Source organism: Sinocyclocheilus grahami, unplaced genomic scaffold, assembly GCF_001515645.1.
Source record: "Sinocyclocheilus grahami isolate Dianchi unplaced genomic scaffold, SAMN03320097.WGS_v1.1 scaffold167.1, whole genome shotgun sequence".
Taxonomy (NCBI): domain Eukaryota; kingdom Metazoa; phylum Chordata; class Actinopteri; order Cypriniformes; family Cyprinidae; genus Sinocyclocheilus; species Sinocyclocheilus grahami.
The window spans coordinates 705,396-726,035 of record NW_015505346.1 but is presented as its reverse complement, the minus strand read 5'-3'; the positions used below and the strand labels follow the sequence as shown (position 1 = coordinate 726,035).

Sequence of the window (20,640 nt, the reverse complement as noted above, 5' to 3'; positions counted from 1 at the left end):
TGCAAAATTACACATTAAACAAAAATGCGGAAACTTTTGCTGCTTTTCAGGTGAAGATGAAAAGAACACAGCATACAGTCACATATCACAACTTCCTCTGAGCTAGAACAGGAGGAAAGAGAAGGGCACTGGAGCAATGAAACCAGTGGGATTAGTGCTAAGTAACTAAATGGGCCATATCACTTTTCCATTACCAGAGAGGAATAGCTATTTGGATGGCTGAAATCTAAATGAAAAGGTGGAGCACAGCTTTAGTGTGGATGCTCATTCAAGTGTAAATGTTGCACACTGTTCAACCTTCTTTTTTAGCAAATGGAAATTTGCCATCACATCTTTGAGCTCCATCAATAAATAAACCAGACGCAAATAAACAGATAAATAAATAAATATGAGACGAGTCGCAAATGGGCATCCGTCAGCATTAGTGATGGAGCGATGTCAGCCAGGATCACGCTTCACTTGAGGGGGAGTGCCTGTGCGAGGGAAGATTCCTGCTGATTGCATACACACGCACATACGCACGCACAATTCCCCCTGAGATCAGCTTTTGACCAGACACACAAGCCTCTTCTGCTTTATTCAAGCTCTTTCTATTTCTCTCTCTCTCCCCCTTTTATTTCTTCCCTGTCTCCTCCCTCTCGCTAGGCTTCCAGATTTTGCCCTCTCAGTGCTCTCGGCTGTGTTCTGCCTCTTTCCTTACATTATTTTTTGTCTTTCTTTTACAACCTCTCTCTCCCCTCTCTCTTTCTTTCAACAGGACTGCACTGAGAGGCAGTGGTGGTGTTAGTGTCTCTTTGTGCTGTGTCAGTGCTTTGAAAGCCACCGGTCTGATGGAATTTCTGGTGAGTCCCCACAGTTATGTGCCATCATCAGCTTCTGCTCCATTCAGCACATCTCTGAACCGTCTGCTCCCTCAGGCAACACAAGCAAAAACAACTAAAGCTTACACTAGCATTACCTATTATCACTATTAGCAATGAGATACCTCTTACAGACTTTAGTGAAAAATCCCATCTAAATTGTATGTATATTCTGTATATTCTACTGTTATTCTTATTGCTTTTGACAAGGTGGGTGGGCATCTCACGTGAACACTTCACAAGAATCCCTCTCTAAACCTGTGTGCTCTGGTTTGAGAATTCATAAATCTGGTCAACATGTAATAATAACATTACCAACCCGAGTCCTTCATACCGTTTTAACATTCTTACACTACAATAAGGCTAGGCATTGTAATAGCTAGCACTAAATAATCAATTAATACATTGTTGTTATTGTTAACTAAAACTAAATAAACCTGAAAATAAAGCAGAAATAAAATAAAAAATATGAATATTAGATGTCAAACTTAAATCTGAAATTATTTTAAATTTAACAACTAAAATGTAAATAAAGCTAAATAGAAATGTTAATAAAAAATACAAGAACTGAAAAAAAAATATATATATATATATATATATATATATATATATATACGTGTGTGTGTGTGTGTGCGCATGTTAATTTCTAATGTAATAATGTATTAATTTCTACATCTACTAATGCCCTTTTAACATTTCAATTTTATATATTAAGATTAGTTAATGTATTATGAACAAATAGTTACCAATAATCAATAATGCATTTAAAGGGGTCATATGATGCGATTTCAAGTTTTCCTTTCTCTTTGGAGTGTTACAAGCTGTTCGTGAATAGATAAGATCCCTGAAGTTGCAAAGACTAAAGTCTCAAATCCAAAGAGATATTCTTTATCAAAGTTAAGACTCTGCCACGCCCCCCTATAACGGCTCGTTCTAACACGCCCCCACATATCTACCTCACTATGTGGAAATGTTTGCATAATGCGCCCCAATGTGCACGCAAAGAAAGAAGGCGTGGTTTCAGTAACCGCAGTTAGTGTTGAAGCAGCATGTCAGGGAGACGCTGTGTGTTTCTAGGCGAAAGCAAAAGCACTTTATTTGGCCTTCCGAAAGTAGATGCATTTAGGAATCTTTAAGATTACTTACAACAGAACAGCAATGCATTTTATGGACGACCGTTTCGTGAACCTAGGAGAGGAGGTCATGCGGAGTTTTGCGCATCGTGTGTGTGTGTGTGTGTGTGTGTGTGTGTGAGAGAGAGAGACAGCGTCACATCACAGTAGAGTCAGCTGTCTTAACTGCGGCTTGTGTACTGCATCATTACTGTGTCTGTTCCCCTTTCGGGCTTGAACTGATGGTAAAACTAATGACATTATTTACTGTCTTTAAATTTATTTTGAAAGACGAAGCTCGCAATTATGGTAAGGGCGTTACATTTCAAACACGTGCTTGCGGTGTTCGGCCAATCACAATGCACTGGGTCAGCTGGCCAATCAGAGCAGACTGCGCTTGTCGGAAGGAGGGACTTTGTAGAAAACTAAGCGTTTGAGAGAGGCGGGGCATAGAGGACCTACAATAATGTACAGTATTTGAAAAATAATGTGTTTTTTAAACATTAAAGCATGTCAACATATTCTGTTACACCAAATACACAAAATAATGATCTTTAAAAAAGCATCATATGACCCCTTTAATAAATGGAGTTACCAATAATCAATAATACATTTTATAAATGACCATTACCTAGAGGAATAAAACCGCTTAAGATTGTTGTTCATTGTTATTTCATAATGTCTAATGCATTCAAAATGTTAACAAATTGAACATTGTTGTAAAGCATGTATCAATGTCAATGATCAATACACCACACCCTCCATCCTAAATATAATATAACATCATATCATATCATATATAAAGATATCACATATATAATATAATAGATATCACAAATAATAATGGAATACACAGCAGAATGCACCAGGGGCAGTATGGAGCTCAGACTGTGCTTCAGCTCTGCAAGACACCCCCACCTCCCCTCCCCCCATACTGCAGTGCACATGTGCAAGGCCCTTCCAGACTTGCTCTACATTCAGCTGTGAGGGGTCACATTTGAGCAGACAAGAGTGCATCCCTGGAGTATCTTCATATTTAGTGTTTCACAGTACTGAGCTGTTTATTAGTTAATGACTTCTTTCCACGATACTGAGCTTGACTGCCCAACTCTACATTTGAGCTTCAGAAAGCATATTTTTTACTCTCCTCAGGCTACATCATCTTGTATAAATACAATATATTCCTCACACAAAGCATAACAGAAACGCTTCTATACTAAAGTGAGTGGTAAAATAAAACAGTGTACAGTACTTTGACAATCTGACAGTAATTCTGTCAAACTGCCACTGGGATTCCTTGCCTATGGCATGCACATGCTATTGAATCGAGCAAAAACGAACACGTGCGCTCTGGCAGCATGTTGCGCACTAGTCAAACCTCAGGAAAACATTCGGGAAATGAGCACTAGCCTCCTAACTACTCCCATAATTCCCCATACCTACTTATTACACGCATCCACCTCTGCAAATGGAAAGGTAAAATATTCATTTGCACTGCAGCGCCTGACAGATCCCAGATAGTAAGGACACACAAATGCAGACGCTCTTCAGCCGCTATTTGTCTGTGGTAATAGACACCTCACACTGTTAAATTGTGGGGTGTGCCACCAAAAATGGCATTAAAAGCTAGCGTTGTCCTTTATTCTCCTCTAGCAGAAGCAAATTCCTGTGAACGCTGCTTTATTTACGGTAGGCCTACACTGATCGTTATTGGAACACTCTCTCTCCAATTCATCATGACTACGGCTTAATCCCTCTGCCGAGGTTTTCGACTGTGGACGTCCCTTTGGAGTATTATCAAACCAATATTTTAAGGATGGGAGAAGTGAGGGCTGTGTTTAAAAAGCTCATTGGGTCTGATTTGAGAGATACAGCTTTCACTTTTTCCCCGAAGTGAGTTATGACTATATTAAGAACATCTCAAGCCGGGAGTGAAATCAATTCCGTAGTGAAAATATGCCGGGCTAAAATCAGATCAAACTCTCAATTATGCGCTGCTGAGGCATATTTGCCCCGGCAAATTGATCAAGTATTGACAATTAGCACTTAAGGTGACCTTTCATAAGGCCCATTTGTTTCCGCTTTATGCAAATGACTTTTTACAGCAACAAAAAGGAATAAGTAAAAACAAAACATAAACCCATAAAAACCAAAAGCCTTTAGGATAGCAAAAGCAAAGGTGACACCAGAAAGCTTTTTTTGGCCTATGTTTCCGTCTTGGTCTCTACTCGCATCAATTGGAGCTCCCCTCATGCTGGGGGAGAAGGCAGTGGACAAAAGCAGCCAAGTCTGAGGTCCTTTATGGTGCTGTGCAATTGACTTCCTCCTGAAAGGGCTGTCGCCGGGAGCCGACCCGGCCTGCTTTGCACACACACAGAGCACAAACTCCTTGAATCCACAGCCAACGCTGAGTGCTCAGTGTGAGGGTAACAAGCAGCCACCAGTTTCTTTTTTAGCAGACTTTAGAGGTCGAAAGGCTCTTGTTGGAAATCAAATGGCTCAGGTCGACACACATTGACAAATGGAAAAAGGAGCCACACAGGACTAGCATTTTACCAAGATCAGATTTTTCTTTAAGAATGGATGTGTCACACGGTCAGCTTGTTTAAGTGCCTCGATAAAACCACCCATCAGATATATGCTCTGTGGTTGTTCAAATGCTACATAAAATCCTCATCTTTATCTCTATCATGGTTCCTCACCTACACCAACAGATGACCCTCACAGAGTCTTCTCTATCCATCTAAACTTCGACAGAATGCATCTTTACTTTCAGATTTAAACTTCACCATTACACCATTTTTCCATGGCCTCTCAGCCCCTCATCCCTGTTCCACACAGCTCCACCCTTACTTCTGAAGAAAAATATCCTTATCTATCACGAGCAGGTGACAAATCTTGAGAAAGTGTCACTGTGCAGCAGTTCTCCTTATTGATATCAGGGATCTACTAAGTCATCCACACCATCGCCGAGTGCACTATCCTCTAGTCCCTTCAGCCCTGAGCAAATCACGTTAGCCCTTCTTCCTGCAGGAGCGCCCTGGGGTGAGCTACATGAATAACATCTATCAACACCCTCAAGTGGAATGCTTGAGGTTTTGGGAAGTGGGGATCTTAGCTGTCAGGCGAAAAGTGTTACAGGCAACACTACTATCTAATGGCTGTGGGTATGAGTGTGAAGATAAAGTGTGTAGGTGGTTGGTTTGGTGCGTGTAAAAAGGAAGCGGAGGGATCAGGGATTAATTGCTCAGGGATTTACGATCGCAGTTTCAGGTTTGTAATATGATAACACCGATTAATTATTGCAGTAACAAAGGATGTTTTTCTGTCAATATTGCAAGGAAGTAAAATGACAGCAAAAACAATGGGGGTAGAGACAGGGAGGAAGTATAAAAAATGGCCTTGCTTCATTAAGAGGCAGAGGTAAGGAACAAATTATGGAGAGATCATTTACTATGTGACGGGAAGGGAAGGAGAGGGAAAAAAAACTTAATCTTTGTCCGGCTTTCGTATTCTCTACCGTCTTCCTCCTGTCTTTCTCATTTGCTACTTCACAGATTCATCCCTTTTCTGCTTTTAAAATTTCATGACTGAAAATAGGTAATTTAATCTTCATTAAACATACAAGGCTCACTTTCTCCTCTGCCTGAGCGAATTAACTAGTAGACCAGGGGCAGAATAGACACTGGGGTTCAAATCCCATAACCCTGGCACGCATTATATCGCTGCGTCTGTTTTTAATAAGCCATTTCTCCACAAATCAAAGTCAAACAGGAATCCCTGAACCCAGGGAAACTTTTGATGGACGAAAGAATGAAGGTGAAAGCCCAGGAAGGGAAGGTTAGAGATTTTAATGACTTGGAAAGGCAGTAAATAAATAAAATTGTCTCCCTCAGAAATCTGAGTGATGTGCCTTTTGGGATGCCCCATATAAAAGAGCTACTCAGCCTGTGGCTTTCATCTGCGACCAGAGAAATCGATGCCAAGGATGTGTGAGCAGCTACCTGTCTCTATCCAACAATCTCTTAGAGTACCCTTGGCATTCAAACAGAAGATTTTTAGTGCGGAGTGGACCAGAGGAAGCCTTCATCACAAAATACCATTTTCAAGGTTACCCCTGAGATCAGTGCAGAACCCTAACACAAGCAAAAAAAATATGTAGAAATCCACCGTCAAAAGTTTCTAAATGCATTGGCTGTAACGACTAGGAAAACCATATTTGCCATATCAATACAAATAATTACATCTTAAGTCTTTCAGTGGAACACTCGAAGAGTGTACACTCCACATCAAAGCAACAACTGAAGGCCATTAAACTGCAGAAAAGTCACCGAAACACAATGTGCTACGAGTCAATTCATGCTATTGTGTAAGCCACAGCATCTTTGTTATACTTTTAGTGGGCAAAGCTAGGAATACTGACAGCAATTACAAAACCTGATAGCAAAATATAGGTCAGATCTGACCAGGGATCCTGCATTAAATCGGTCTTTCAGACCTCTTTTTCCTCCCCTGAGTTTAAAATTTGTGACACTATTTAAAATGGATTACCTATTTACCGTATCTCTACTGGCACAGTGCTTGGGTCTGATCTTGAGCTGAAACGGCTGCATGCTCATGGTCGTGTTACCAAGTAAAAGGTAGTCTGCTGCCCTAAGGCTGTAGCACGCTGACCTACATCAATGCACCAATGCTTCAGAGCCTAATTAGTAGAACTTTTAAGCTTAGTAACCATTTGTCATGTTTGGCTGGTTTCTTTATTGTTACATGCATGATTAATGCAACTATACTGCAAATGCTAAATGACAATCACTAAATAATTTGGGCTGGAGATGAGGAGCATGCTATTTTGTTTAAGGATTCAGCTCATCTAAAGCTGCATTTTAAAGGGATAGTTCACCCAGAAATGAAAATTCTGTCGTCATTTCCTCCGCACTTCTTTTGCAGAAAACAGAAGAAGATATTCTGGGGTCACTGGAGTCCAAACAAAATTGTACTTTTGGGTGAACTATCCCTTTAACTACAAATCCCAAGTAGCTTCTTGGCAAGCTATAGTTTCAAAGTAGCTTCTCCACAAAGTGTTAAAGCAGATGCCTGTCCTCAAATAGATCCTTTTTTACAGAGGCACATCCAAAAGTGTCCTAAAGTAAAGGTGTCTTAAATTATTAAATAAATTCTTGCTAGAACACTTACATTTTGAGTAAATCCATAACATATCTAATTAACGTTGCCTTTAGTTATTGGTTAATAAATTGTTAGATCTCACTCGCCAGTGATTGAGTTAGAGGCTAAGAATCAGTTCAGCGGAGTAGGTTGTGTCCTAATACTGCTTTACACTAGAACACTCTGACAGTGTCTGACAGGAAAACAAATAGATTAGCTCATTTATGATGGTGTGGAAAGTGCCGTTCAGTATTTAAATAAAGTGGTAATACAACGAATTGTACCACAGACAGCTGCGTTTTCCCTCTCGGGATTTATAGTGCATGATTCCCATTGATATCAATGGATTTGCAATGTAATGTAAACTCTAGTTTGTAGGTGCACACTCACAGTAGCTTTATTTAGAGAACTAGCTTTCGTCTCTTTATCTCAAATGCACATAAAAAGAAAGAGAAAGCGAAATAGTCTTACAGTACATGCTACATAGAATTGACACTCTACATGCATGTGGTACTCTATATTGTGTTTTACTGTCAAAATGACAAAATTCTTTGTAGTTAGTCATTTTTTTAGCCTTTTGTATCTTTAAGATGAAGCAGAAGCCACTTCCTACTAGTTCCATTGGGAGTGGGCGGGATTAATGCACAAGTAGTAATCCTATTCGCTAACACTCACCCATCACTGTCCACACTTTGATTTCAGCAATTCAGTTCAAATGAAAGTGATTCATATTCATGAGCCTAGCAGCCTGTCAGACCTTAGCACATTTTATATTATTTGTTGAATTTGTAATATTATTTTAGGACTATTGCTAGTCTTTTTACAGAAACAATTCTCAACAAACCCCACTGATCCAGACGCTGAATTTATACTGATATATTCAGAATGGTTCATGTAGCATATCAGTAAAACAGCAGAAAGCTACAAGATAAAACACATTCACTGACATCATAAATAATGTACATATTCACCAAAGGGCTCAGTGTGGTACTGGATATGCTTTATACAGGCATTTCTGTAGCTGTGCCATTCAAAGGCGTGCAAACATAATGGTGAGGGGAATCTGTTTCGTGCACACATTAACAAGTCATTTCAGGCATATAGAATATAAGAAACTGGCATACACACACTGTGTGCAATAAAGCTCTATCACAGTGGTTCTAAAGCAGGCCAGGGCAGAGAAAGGCTAGAATCTATTAAAAAGTGAGAATTTTTGGTGTTCTGTGCATGGGATGACACTTAAACAGAACGGCAAGCTTTATAGGAAGAGTAAAGAGAGAGAAAAAAATCCATGAATGGGAATTAAGGAAAGCAATGACCCTTCAGACAGATCATTTCTAGGCGTGGACGTGCTGCCATGCTTCATCACTGCAAGGGTGCACTAGTTAGGTAATCTACCGTAGGATGGCTAGAAACAGGAGAAACTAGCCTGAGCTCCGACTACTGGAGAGGATACAAAGGAACGTCTGCACTTCCAGATCAAAAGTTGATTTCCTCAAAAAGAATCTTACCTAATATATGTGAACAAAACATCTCATCACACTCTTAGATAATGCTCAAATCAATGCACTGATGGAAATCTTGTTGGGAGTCAAATAATTCTAAGGCTTTGTTCACACTGCACTTAAATCAGATTTATAGTTCAAATTTATTCTTTAAACACAGACATGTTGCAAGTAAAGAAATTAAATCAGACAGTTCTGACAAATTGCCGAATTGGCTATTCAGGCTGGAAAATTTCCAAAATGTGCATTAGGCATGGGGCGATAACCGGTTTCAAGGTATACCGCAGTTTGGAAAAGTCACGGTTTCAAAACCACTAAAATTTTCCGTTATACCGTTCCTGCTGTATGCGGTTTTTTTTTTACGTGTCGTCAAAGACGGAAAGTGCAGGACTCCCTCAGCTGTGTGCAGTAGCGAGGGCACATGACCCCGACCCCGACCCCTCCGGTTGGTGCGAGCGGAGTCACCTGTGTGTAGGATGGCCGAAGGAGATGAATCCCTGGAACTTTTCCCCCCGTCGAAAAAGACGAAGTCTGTCGAATGGGAACTTTTCAGGTAACGTAGACTAACCATGTTCCGTACACAATGATGTTCCGTACAGATGACGTTTTTAGCGCCGATCGCTAAATAAATACTTCCAAGTCGAACATAAACTATATATCTGTGTCATCTTCAGTTTCCTCCCTCTTTCACCCCCGATCAAGGCAGAGACCCACCCGCCGTTTGTTTCAGTGTTGAAATAAATACTATTTGGCTTGCTACCGAGGCAGATAACATGGCTAATTAACCAGCTAACGTCAACTAGTTTCCTCACTTCACAGAGTGAGGAATAGCAGTCTAAAGTACATACTGTAGCCTACTTTTCTGCGATTTAGTACAATAATTAAATTTAGCTGGTTTAACGTCTATACTTTTAAGCCTCCTGCCATTGTTTACATTTGTTAAAAATCACGCATTTAAAAAAAAAACCTTGCCACTGTTTGAGTGTTGTACGGAGAGACCGCGTGTGTGTGTGTGTGTGTGTGAGAGAGACTCGCGCTCTCTCTTTCCTTAATATGTGTGTATGTGCACACATCCTCGTACCTCACCGCTCCAAACTTAATCCGGGAAAGGTGAACATTCCTGCCTCATAACTTGGACTGAAAGATGAATGTGTAGAAAGCGAGCATGTCTCCAAAAACCTTGTTGAGCTGCAGGTTTATGCATGCATCTTTTATTAATTTTTTTATTTTTATTTTTACAGAAATTATGTTTTGATTATATTTTTGATTATTGAGCTGCAGGTTTAGGCTAACTTAAGTGACTGCATTTTTTTCATTTATAGTTTTTTTTTTACAGAAAATAATTTATTTATGTTCTGATTATTGTTGAGCTGCAGGTTTAGGCTCACTTAAGTGACTGCATTTAATTAAGAAGAATTTAATAATTTATTCTAATTATTTAGCCTGACATGTTTACTGTTCCAAAATGTTCTATATGTTTCTTAAAAATAAAATGTGTTTAGTGGAAAAAAAAAGTTAATTTTTTTACCCAGACATTTAAAAATAACATATTTTAGAGCTGTAATCGCAATACCGTGAAATCGTGATATTTTTTTTATCTAAGGTTATCATACCGTCAGAATCTCATACCGGCCATGCCTAATGTACATATTAATATGTTTTGATTAGAGTTTGTAAAAATGTTATTCTGATATGCAGACTACAATCAATTAAACGTATTTGAGTTGAAAATGGCAAAAAAAAAAAAAAAAAATTCTGATTTCAGGCAGCCAGCCTGAACAAAGCCTAAGAGAGAAAGCTATCTGTACACGTCCAGTTGTGGAGCTCAGTATAGTTTGTTTAGAGTTCAACCAAAAATTGTTTCGAGTCCAGGCAATAAGCAAGTGTTATAGGGAGAACAGCAGGGCGAGTGGGGTAAACATAGGTTCATTTTGTTACCATGGTTAGCACCTGGCCACCGAGGTGCAGAACAGGAAGGGCTTTGATCACCTGCAACAATGACGAAGTGGAAATTGACAGAAAAAGAGAGAGAGAAAAAGAGGGAGAGACGTCAAACAAGAGGTATTTCAGGAGTTCGTAACCAATTATCCACTCTGAAACTCTGTGTTGTCAAACCTCAGCCCACACACTCATCAGAAAAAGAAAGAGAGAGAGAGAGAGAGGACGAGCGACACTCAGCACAAGAAAGCGAGCGGAGAGAAAGAGACCGAGTATGAGAAAGAAGAGAGCGAGAAAGAGCACTGGTGAGGTTTAATCTACACACTCGCTTCTCTCCTAAATGTCAGTCTTATTCAAACAGATGTCAGGGAGACTGGGCCACAGAGTTGGATGGAGTAGGTGAGCTCTGAGCATGCGGCTCTCTCTTCCTGGCGGCAGCTGGTTGGCAGGCTCTGTCAGGGGGCAGCGTTTGGGGGCCTCGCAGCCCCACTGAGTGGGAGACAGGTTTGATACAGCATGACACCTTACTTATTCATGCCCTCTTATTAGACCTCCGCACTGACACAAGGGATCATGGGAAGAACTTTTTTTTTGCAAGATGAGATGAAGTGAAGCCAGAAAAACAGTGCAGGGACAAATCAGCGCTGCTGAGCATGCTGGTATATGGAGATGAGGTACACTGATGTGGCGATCTAAAGTTTCCCCCATGCATTTCCTCCTGATGTCTTATGGCATGTTTTTCTTATCTGGCTTTTCTAATGATGCTGAGGTTTTTTGTTTGTTTTTGTTGGTCACAACATATATCTCACTACATCCCAGGAGGATTTCTAATGACACAAATGGGTTTATGCACTGTAAGCATGCAAGGACAAGGACTTTGGGAAAAGAGTGACTTATTGGGGACATCGTACGTGGCTGTTCTGGAAAGCTACAGCAGTTATAGACACTTGTCTGCCCGTCCTTGGCATTTCAATTCGAACGTAGCACCTACAGCAGGTGGTCTGCTTCTCCTCCCTTGGGTCAGAGCGATTCATCATGGAAGGATGGAATACGTTAACATTAAGATTATGTTAAACCATCCTCCAAGGACCCAGAGTCTACAATCAATTTCTGTAATCAGTGACTTATGAATGGTAATGTGGTAATGAATCCAATATGAAAACAGTTTTGAGGCAAAGACCTACAGAAGGGCAATAAACTGAGCCAAATTTTTCAAGTGTTACTTCAATTTTTATGTTGTTGAAGGAATAGTTCACCCATCAATTTACATTTAATCTTTCTCACACCAAACATAGAATTACTTTTTGTTCTGTGGAACACAGAAAGATACTTTTTGAAGAAAGTACACTACTGTTCAAAGGTCAAAAGTTTGGGGTTATTTATTTATTATATTATTATTATTTGTTTTCATTTTTGAACTTTAAAAAAAAAATCTTAATATTTTTTTGAAAACTCGGATACATTTTTTTAAAGTAGAATAACTGAAGTGTACAATGAGATATTAGAATCGCATTACTGAAATATCATGTGACACTGAAGACTGCTGCTGAAAATACAGCTGTGACATCATAGGAATAAATTACATTTTAAAATATAATTAAAAAATAATTAATTGTAATAATATTTCAGAATATTACAGCTTTAACTGTATTTTTAAACAAATAAATGCAGCCTTGGTGATCATAAAACACTTTCCAAAAAATAACTAAGCATAGGACATGTGTTCATGTTTTAAAAAGTATGCAACAGCACCATTAAAGTATCATAAAAGTACTTCATATGAATAGTGCATTATACAAGTCTATTGAAGGTGAACAGGTTTATTTGAGGAACAGACTGAAACTGAAGCTACTTTATGGTGCTTTTGTGTCCTTTTCAAAGCAAGAAAGCTCTAGTGCACATTCTTTGTACTTCCATTAAAAAATAACAACAACATCAGGTACATACTTCAAAACATCTCCATTTGTGTTCCACGCAAGAAAGGTCCTTCAGCTTTGTAAAAACATGAGGATGAGTAAATGATGACAAAATCGTAATTTGTGGGTGAACTATTCATTTGAAGGCAATATGAAATGTAAAGCAAGAGGAGGTGCAGGTATAAGCAGTCTTACCATTGCGTGGGGTTCGTTTCCTGCGGTCACGGAAGGCTGCTCCAGACTGCAAGGCCTCCATCAGACTGTCCATCACCCCCGTCTCGTCACCTTCTGTAGAGAGGACAAAGTTGCCTGTCAGAGCTCAGTTCCATGTACAACACATTCACGTAGACTCCAACTCACATGCACAAATCCACACACTGGTCAGACTACTAAAAACCGAGTGTGGGAGTAAAAGGAAAAGCGAAAACAGAACAGCAATAAGGCAAGGCAAATGGGGCAGAGGGTAAAGAGAACAGCGCGGCTCCCTAAATGCACGAATGCTTCGAGGCGGCGGCTAACATATGGAGAGGTGCCAGAGGATGAAAGTGTTCACTGATGGCCATTGACAGGTATTCGCTCTGCGACTTGCACAGGGGAGCTAAGTGCTCTTTACCAAGATTTAGTGTGGAGCCGGTCAATACAGGGGCTTTTTATCATTGTTCGATGACAGTGGGATGCGCCTCGAAAATGGTCGTGCCACCGAAGTGCAACGCGTCTCTGCGGCAAACGAGGTTTGACTTCTAAAAGACAATGAGGTGTGCGGCTCATTGACAAATTGCAGGGAGAAACAATCAAATTTACGATTTATTAAATTCTCTCAGCAAAATATGGAGGAATAAGAGACACTTTGTGTAATACAATTTTTTTAAAATCTTTTTAATTGCCAACATTCCAGAAATATGATGATACCCTTGCAGTGTGATGTTATAAAGATGACACCTCATTAAGATAATGTATCAATTAAATAAACACATAATTAAACATTGCTTTGTAACAATTTTACTAAAGAAAAAAATATATAATTAAGATATTATTAAATAATATAATATTTTAAATGTTATTTTACATAATCATATAATCAATACAAAATCAATAAATATTGATTAAATATCAGATTACATATGTTACCTCATTCCTTAATATGCAGTCGCATTCTTCCACAACTTAATATACTGTATTTCCTTGACTTCCACTTGTAAACTTTCAAAGCAATTTTTTTCTTGCATGGGCATATGGCGCAGAACATCTAAAGCATCGGTCAACGATGGGGTTCAGAAATAATCTTTGGGTCTTTTATCTGGGTCATCTATCTTTACCCAGCATTAATGAGACTGAGGGTCCCCACTATATCATAGTGGTCCAGCAGAGGCATTATTTTAAACTAGAATCATTATGGTGACTTATTGTTGCGTGTGGGATTGTTTCATCAGTTCTTTTGTGTATACGATCGAGCCGTTCTGTGGAAATATTTAGTGAATGGGTTGGGATTCGATGTCTGCCTTGGCAGAGAGAAAACGTCTGTGGCGGAGATGCCGGTAGCTTTAGGCAGCCGTTTCAGGCGTGTTAATCAATCTTTTGTTTCCTCGTGCATTCAAAGTAGATGACAGTCAGCAAATTGAATTTACAAAGAGGAAGAAAGTTGACACGGCTAGATAATTAATTTCAGAAAATGCCACACACTACACTGAGGCAGAACCGCACAAGTGCATTTGCCGCTGGAAGCAGCAGCGCAAATACTTATACGTTAAACACACAAAGGCAAAATATTATGATTAAAAAGAATAAACAAACAGTAGCAGTGGGATAAAATGAAAATAAAACGATTCATGTTCTTTTCAAGCCTGGCTTCTACTGTATCGTTTTCTCAAAAATCAAAAGCAGCGGTTCATACAGTGTGCTGTGTTTAATAGCCACCCAGATTAAATCAAGCTAATTAAACTAGCTGTTCTAGAACAAACCAGAGCAGAACAAGCATGGCTTATCTCTAATTGCTCTTCAACACCTTGGCAGATAGCTTTGCTCGTTGGTTTAAACCAGGACATGCATCTTGCTGGCTTCTTCCACCGTGCATGCCATCGTCTTCTGAAAGCAATGACAGTTCCTAAAGTAGCTGCATCCCAAAATTTGCATCCCCAAAACACGTCCACATCCATCTGACGCCCAAGCTAGGTGTTCAGGGGGCAGGTAAACATTTATTACAGGCACCATGATTCCGGAAACTTCTCGACAGCTCCCTCATTTCCTTCGTTTTGGAGACCTAGACATCACTAGGGGCACCTGACACTTTGATCAATTTGTCCTACTTCTTGCTTGCTTAACTGTAACACAATTCATCATCTGCAATGGCCAGGACAGGAGAGCTGGGAAGGCTGGGTTCACAGGATCTCAGACACGAGAAAGCAAAATTACTAAAACGGGAAACATGCTCCCAAGCGACCCATGACTGCTCCATTAACAATGTCCTGTTGGGCCATGCTTCCACAAGAACCAGCTGGACTCTTGATCTCTCCACATGGATCTGAGAGGAACTGCCAGAGCATGTGGTCTACATTATTTCTCTGTCTCATCAGTGTAGGATGTTTTAAAACCAGAGAATCTATTAAAAGAACCGGAAAACAACTGGAAAACCGAAGATGTCTGATGCAATATTATTCAAGGAACACATTTAAAGTTAACTCTAAGATCAATCAACAACACTGTGCCCTTTTTGTTTTGTGACAAAACTCAGGACAAACAGTCTTCAAGGAAAAACAACAAAAACTAACATTTAAAACAACTGAACAAACACAACATATTTAATAGTATTGTTTTGGGAGTGTGAAATTTACCAACACAACCACCAAAATCACTTTTGCCATTATCATAATCATGGCATATTCATTTACACGCTCTTTTGCTAAAGACAGCATAAGTGGGCTAGCAACAAATTACTCATGTAAACAACTTGATGATACACCACGGCTGGGAAAGTGACATTGCTTTTCAACAGCAGTTCAATAAATAAGAGGTTAACAATGAGTATTTTACATTTTATACACAATGTTTCTGTGTATTTTTTGCTCTGACATTAAAAATAATTCCGAACAACACCACAGAAAGTTCCTTTCAGCTTCTCTGTGGTGTTTAGTTTTTGAATGAATCAGGATAGTAGAAAGAGTCAGCAACTCACTCATTCTTGTGTTTTTAAATGACTCATTTGACTCAACTCATAAAGACAGTCACATGTTTCACTCCTGAAAGAATCGGCTTGTTCGAATGATTCGAATTGGTTCAGTGAATGAATCAATGGCTCACTCATAATTTACATTGTGTGTTTGAACGAATTGGTTCAGTGAATGATTCTATTTACTTATAAAATACACCATCTACTGGTGCAACAATGTAAATTTCATAAATAATAACTGAAAAATAATACACACACTGTAAAAAAAATTCTGTAGTTTTTACAAAATAATTTTGGCAGCTGTGATTGCCAGAATAATTTTGTAAAAAAATACAGAAAAACTGTAAACACATTTACGGCCAAAAATGGTACATTTTACAGTATGAAACTGTAATTTACAAACAGTAAATTCAACCATGCACACTGCTATTAAAATCAGTTTTGTACCTTTAACATACTGACAACCACCATAATAATGCAGGTGGTGAAAGAGAAAGCCACATGAAGAATCAAAGCTCATCACAAGTAGCTTCGCCACAAGTAGAAGTATATACTAATATATAGAAGGTGCACAGAGTCATTCATGCAAACACTAAACACCATCATGGTAACACAGAATACTTAAATAATGCATTAAACTTTCATTAAACAACAGAAGATGTAACATAAAGCCCAAATATACATAACTAATAACAAAAACTATAAAAAAAACATGATTATTTAAACAAAATACTTTCAAATGTGGAGTGTCATGCAGAGAATTCTGGGAATATCAGTTTACAGTTTTTGACTAAATTATACATTGATTTGTTATTTTTACTTCTAAAAACTGTAAAATGAACAGCATTTTACTGTAAAATTACATGAAATGTCTGGTTAGATATTTTACAGTTCTTCCCTGTATATAGTACGGGAACTTGTTGTTAACCTATTAACAGTTTTTTTCCGTAGCGTTTTTACAAAATTAAAATTAGTTCAAATTACACTTATTTTTTACAGTGCAGACTTAGTCTGTGCAAACACTCAGATTATATATTAAAAATATATGGATAAATATGACTAATTATTAATATTTATTGCTGTATTGGTGCAATAATAATTTTAAATATAATTTTTCCTTGAGTGAAAAACACTTAGGAAAACATGTTTCGATGAACAAAATTTTCCTTCTGGTTAAAAATATGGTTACTCTTACTCCTTTGGCCATATCTGTGAAAATGTATCATTATTGAGATTTAAGATACATATATATGCTGTTTACATAAGATATAAAATGTTTAGCCATACCACCCAGGCGTATTTGCAAAGAAGTGTTTCAGACAACTAACTTCAACAACATAAAGTGAACTCTTGTAACAGCTAGCCTTGTATCTATATCTTCTCTGTTGTCTGTCCCTTTCTGCTACCTATCTCGTTACTGTCTGGCTATCAGCTGGTTCTCTGCCCCTCAGGCTCCTGCCAAATGTACCAGAAATACCCTGGGGCCCTGTTCAGTCTCTCCAATATATTTATGGGTGCACTATCACATTTTTAATTAGGGGATAACAAGCACAGCCCTCTGCCGGATTTGTGAACTTCACACATCAGATTAGCTTCCCCAACAAGCACCCTGGCAGAGGGTAGGAGCTTATCTTCTACGGCACAGGGGGAGAGAAATGGGGGAGGAGAGAAACAAAGTCAAGTGTCACAACGCATAAGAATAAGCAGTGGGGGAGAAGGGTTAGTGTTTTAAAACACAAGCTTGTGTATTCTCATAGTGTGTGCAAGTGTGGCATCACAACATCTGGAGGACTGAGTCATGGAGAAGGGCTGCCGAACCGAGACTGCGCAGGTCTTAAAACCCCCAGTGAGACACTCAACGGAGCGTACTGGCTGACATTTAATTATTTCTACAACGTATGCACGGGCACGCTCGGCCTCGCACACTCGCTCTCTTCCTTTCTCATAGCTGGTATCAACACCACGCGTCTAGTAATGCTTGTGTGCCACTGTATATGTAACTGAGCTTTGCTAGAACACTGACTTTGCAGCAAATCATCAGGATTAGGAGATTACGGTGTATATGAAATCGCCTCATACACCAGAGTGTTAACAGAAGCAGAAACTGTTTTTGTTAACAGAAGCAGAAACTCTTTTCATCTGCTGTCACAATGGCATGACCAGGGTTCAGTCTGTTTAAGACTGAGGCGGGCTGAGGATAAAATGTTACGGTGATGTATTCATCATACATTAACGCCAGTCAAATGGAGGGACTTAAAAGAGCCAGATGTCTTTCGTGTCACTAAACTGTCAGTCAAATGCCAAACCAGCTTTGAAGAACATAAAGTCCTATAAATAAACAAAAGGAAGCAGTATGACTACTGAAGTACTAAGTTGCTAATTAATTTTATAAGAAAAAAAGCTAAATAAATACATTTTAAATGGAAGTTGTAGCCACTGTTGCTCCTTATTACGAAAACAAAAAAAAAATACTTGCAGTTTCTTTGTAACTGTTTGTAAAATCTACTAGTAATTTCTGAGCGAAAATTGCTTTTTTGCTCCTTTTCTTAGTGAATATCAATTATGCAGCAGTGTCAACAAGCCATGTTCATAAATTCAACCTGCTATCTGTCCACAGTGTTGAACGAAAACAAGGAGGATCGATTGAGAACTCATTTTCTGTTGGTGCTCAAGAAGACAATTGCTCCAGGGAGGCTAAAACGCACAAAACTTTCACCTCTTAAATCTAAACAACAAAGACCCATCCAGAGGACATTATATCTATTACTGTGTCCTCCCAGTTACCGGCCTTCAACCATAGACCCCAAGCTTTCTTTTCCACATTAATAAAAGCTAAAAAGCATCTTAAAGCTCCCTGCTTGAAAAATATGAGCAGTGTCCACCATCTTTGTCCCTTCTTGTCCTTCAGTTTTTTTGGAAAGCATGTTAATTTATCTGTCACCCTGGAGAAATGCACCTGTGCAATTAACCTTGTGCATACGTTGTGAACAAAGCCCTGCATCGAGGAGCCAGGTGCATCTTGGACTTGTTTCCCTCCTGCCACTCTTTGTCTGAGAGATTCCCTTTCACCGCAGCAACTGAGTGCATTAGCAGCAGAGTCAACATTTCTGCCGGTTCCAGCCTCGCACCTGTTATGAGGTGCTGTCTCTCTGGAGGATCTGACACGAGATATGACACTGTGACCTGTCAGCTGGCCTGCTGGAGTGAGAGCTCCAAAGCACTCCGAGAGAATGAGCCCGGACTTGAGAGTAATGAAGAAGATGGATGTGGCACCAGACAGGCATTTTGGAGCGTTTTGCTGGAACAGCTTGATGTGAAAACCCACTTATGTCTGTGTGTAATTTAATTAGGGATGCTCACACATCCCCTCCTTGAGCGGGGCACTCCCTCTTCGAGTTCACATAGGCGCCAAGGGGTCTGGGCCTTAGACAATGAAGAGCGGAAAAGGGGACCAATGAGATTGGCGTTTAGAGGTGGCCAGAGCAGATAACTACTCCACCCAGGTTATGTCCATCCCTCATTCAAGGCGGTTGATTGGTCAGCTGGGAGGAGATGGAAGTGGATTAGATGGTGTGGCTATTTCGCAAGCGTCGCAGAGACAGAAACTCCAGCTTCGATGCTCCGGACAGCTGCATTATGCATGAATAAAAAAAAAAACGAAAACAAAAATAAAGTGGATGGATGCTGCATGTCTCTGCATTAGAGGATGTCAGACATGCTTGGTTTGGGAGGAGGAGGAGAAAGGCTAAAGTGTAAACTCCAGGATTAGACCATCATACAGCACGTCTGACTTATGAGAGGCCAATGCATTTGCATATTCAGCTCACAAGGAGAAATAAAAGATAGCTGAGCTCTGTCGTACGTGCTCCACATTTTTCTTGCCATCTTTCAATATGCTAATGAATCTCCACAGTGGTTTATCAGGTTGGTGATGCTTAGTGATTGTTCCCTGCTCTCCTTGCCATCTGCTTGCTGAGATCACAGACCACATGAGCCTGGCTTATCTGAGAATACGCTTCATAAATCATCCAGCAAGTCCGGCACTTACTGTATCTCGTAAGGGACGAGACAAAGAGATCACTGTCTTTCTTGCTACAGTGTAATCCCTATGTATGACAAACAAATCACCTGTGTTTCAAGCACTGTTGTTGTCCTTTCCAAAATATGCCATTAATTTTCTTCTCGGCGGATTTAGGCTTTGAAAACACAATAGCTCTGTGCAGCGAGCTTAATTATTTTTGAGTGACTGACTGCGGAGTGGCTCTCCAGGTCCGAACTCTCGACGAGGAATTATCAGAATGTAGACCACCCATGGCTGTAAATTAATGACATGCAACAGCGCAAATGTGCGCTCGGAGAGTGGGAGGGTGCTGGCGGTGGAGGGATTCTCAGATGTATCCACTCATTTCTGCTATGACCTGAGGGAGAGTGGGCTAAATTAAGTTAAAGAGGCTTAAAGTGATTAGGACATTTAGTGCTACCCTAATTAGGGATGGCTACACAAAACAGCATTACAAAAAGGAGGAAAAAAGTTTCTTATTTAAGGGAAAAAATGACATACATTTGAAGATGGAAATATTCTCTGAAGGAAAATCGGGGAGATGAAAATGAACATATTATCCTGGAATAATCACAGCCGCTGTATCTCTTCATTTCAGAATGTGGAGTCAGACGGGAACATATTAAAGGGAATATGGCGGTTTTCCTGGATGTCACCATGACTTACACAGATGCTTATCTTCATAAATCAATGACTTCGCTCCTCGCACGTTAGATATTTAGAGACCGCTAACGTGTCTCTGGCCAGACTGATGGCAAAATTCGCCATGCTATCATCGCCTTAAGGCACACGGGCATCTGGCTGCTGATACGGCACAAGCTAATATGCGGTTATTTATTAGAATTGATGCACTACAGCAGATAAGCTTGGCGCCCTTGTTGGCGTCTTTCAAGGTAATGACAAAAACATTCACAATGCCAGCA

At 39.6% G+C, this 20,640-nt stretch overlaps 1 protein-coding gene across 1 annotated transcript in view; it reads right to left on the bottom strand.

Annotated features, from left to right (window-relative positions):
- The window catches only part of diaph2 (diaphanous-related formin 2), a 329,306-nt gene that overhangs the window by 42,684 nt on the left and 265,982 nt on the right, over positions 1 to 20,640 (bottom strand). Inside the window, exons 21-22 of the mRNA XM_016282860.1 lie at positions 12,690 to 12,782; positions 10,579 to 10,629 (exon numbers count right to left, since the gene is read on the bottom strand). Of these exons, the coding sequence (XP_016138346.1) occupies positions 10,579 to 10,629; positions 12,690 to 12,782 (144 nt within the window). The remainder of the gene's footprint in view (positions 1 to 10,578; positions 10,630 to 12,689; positions 12,783 to 20,640) is intronic.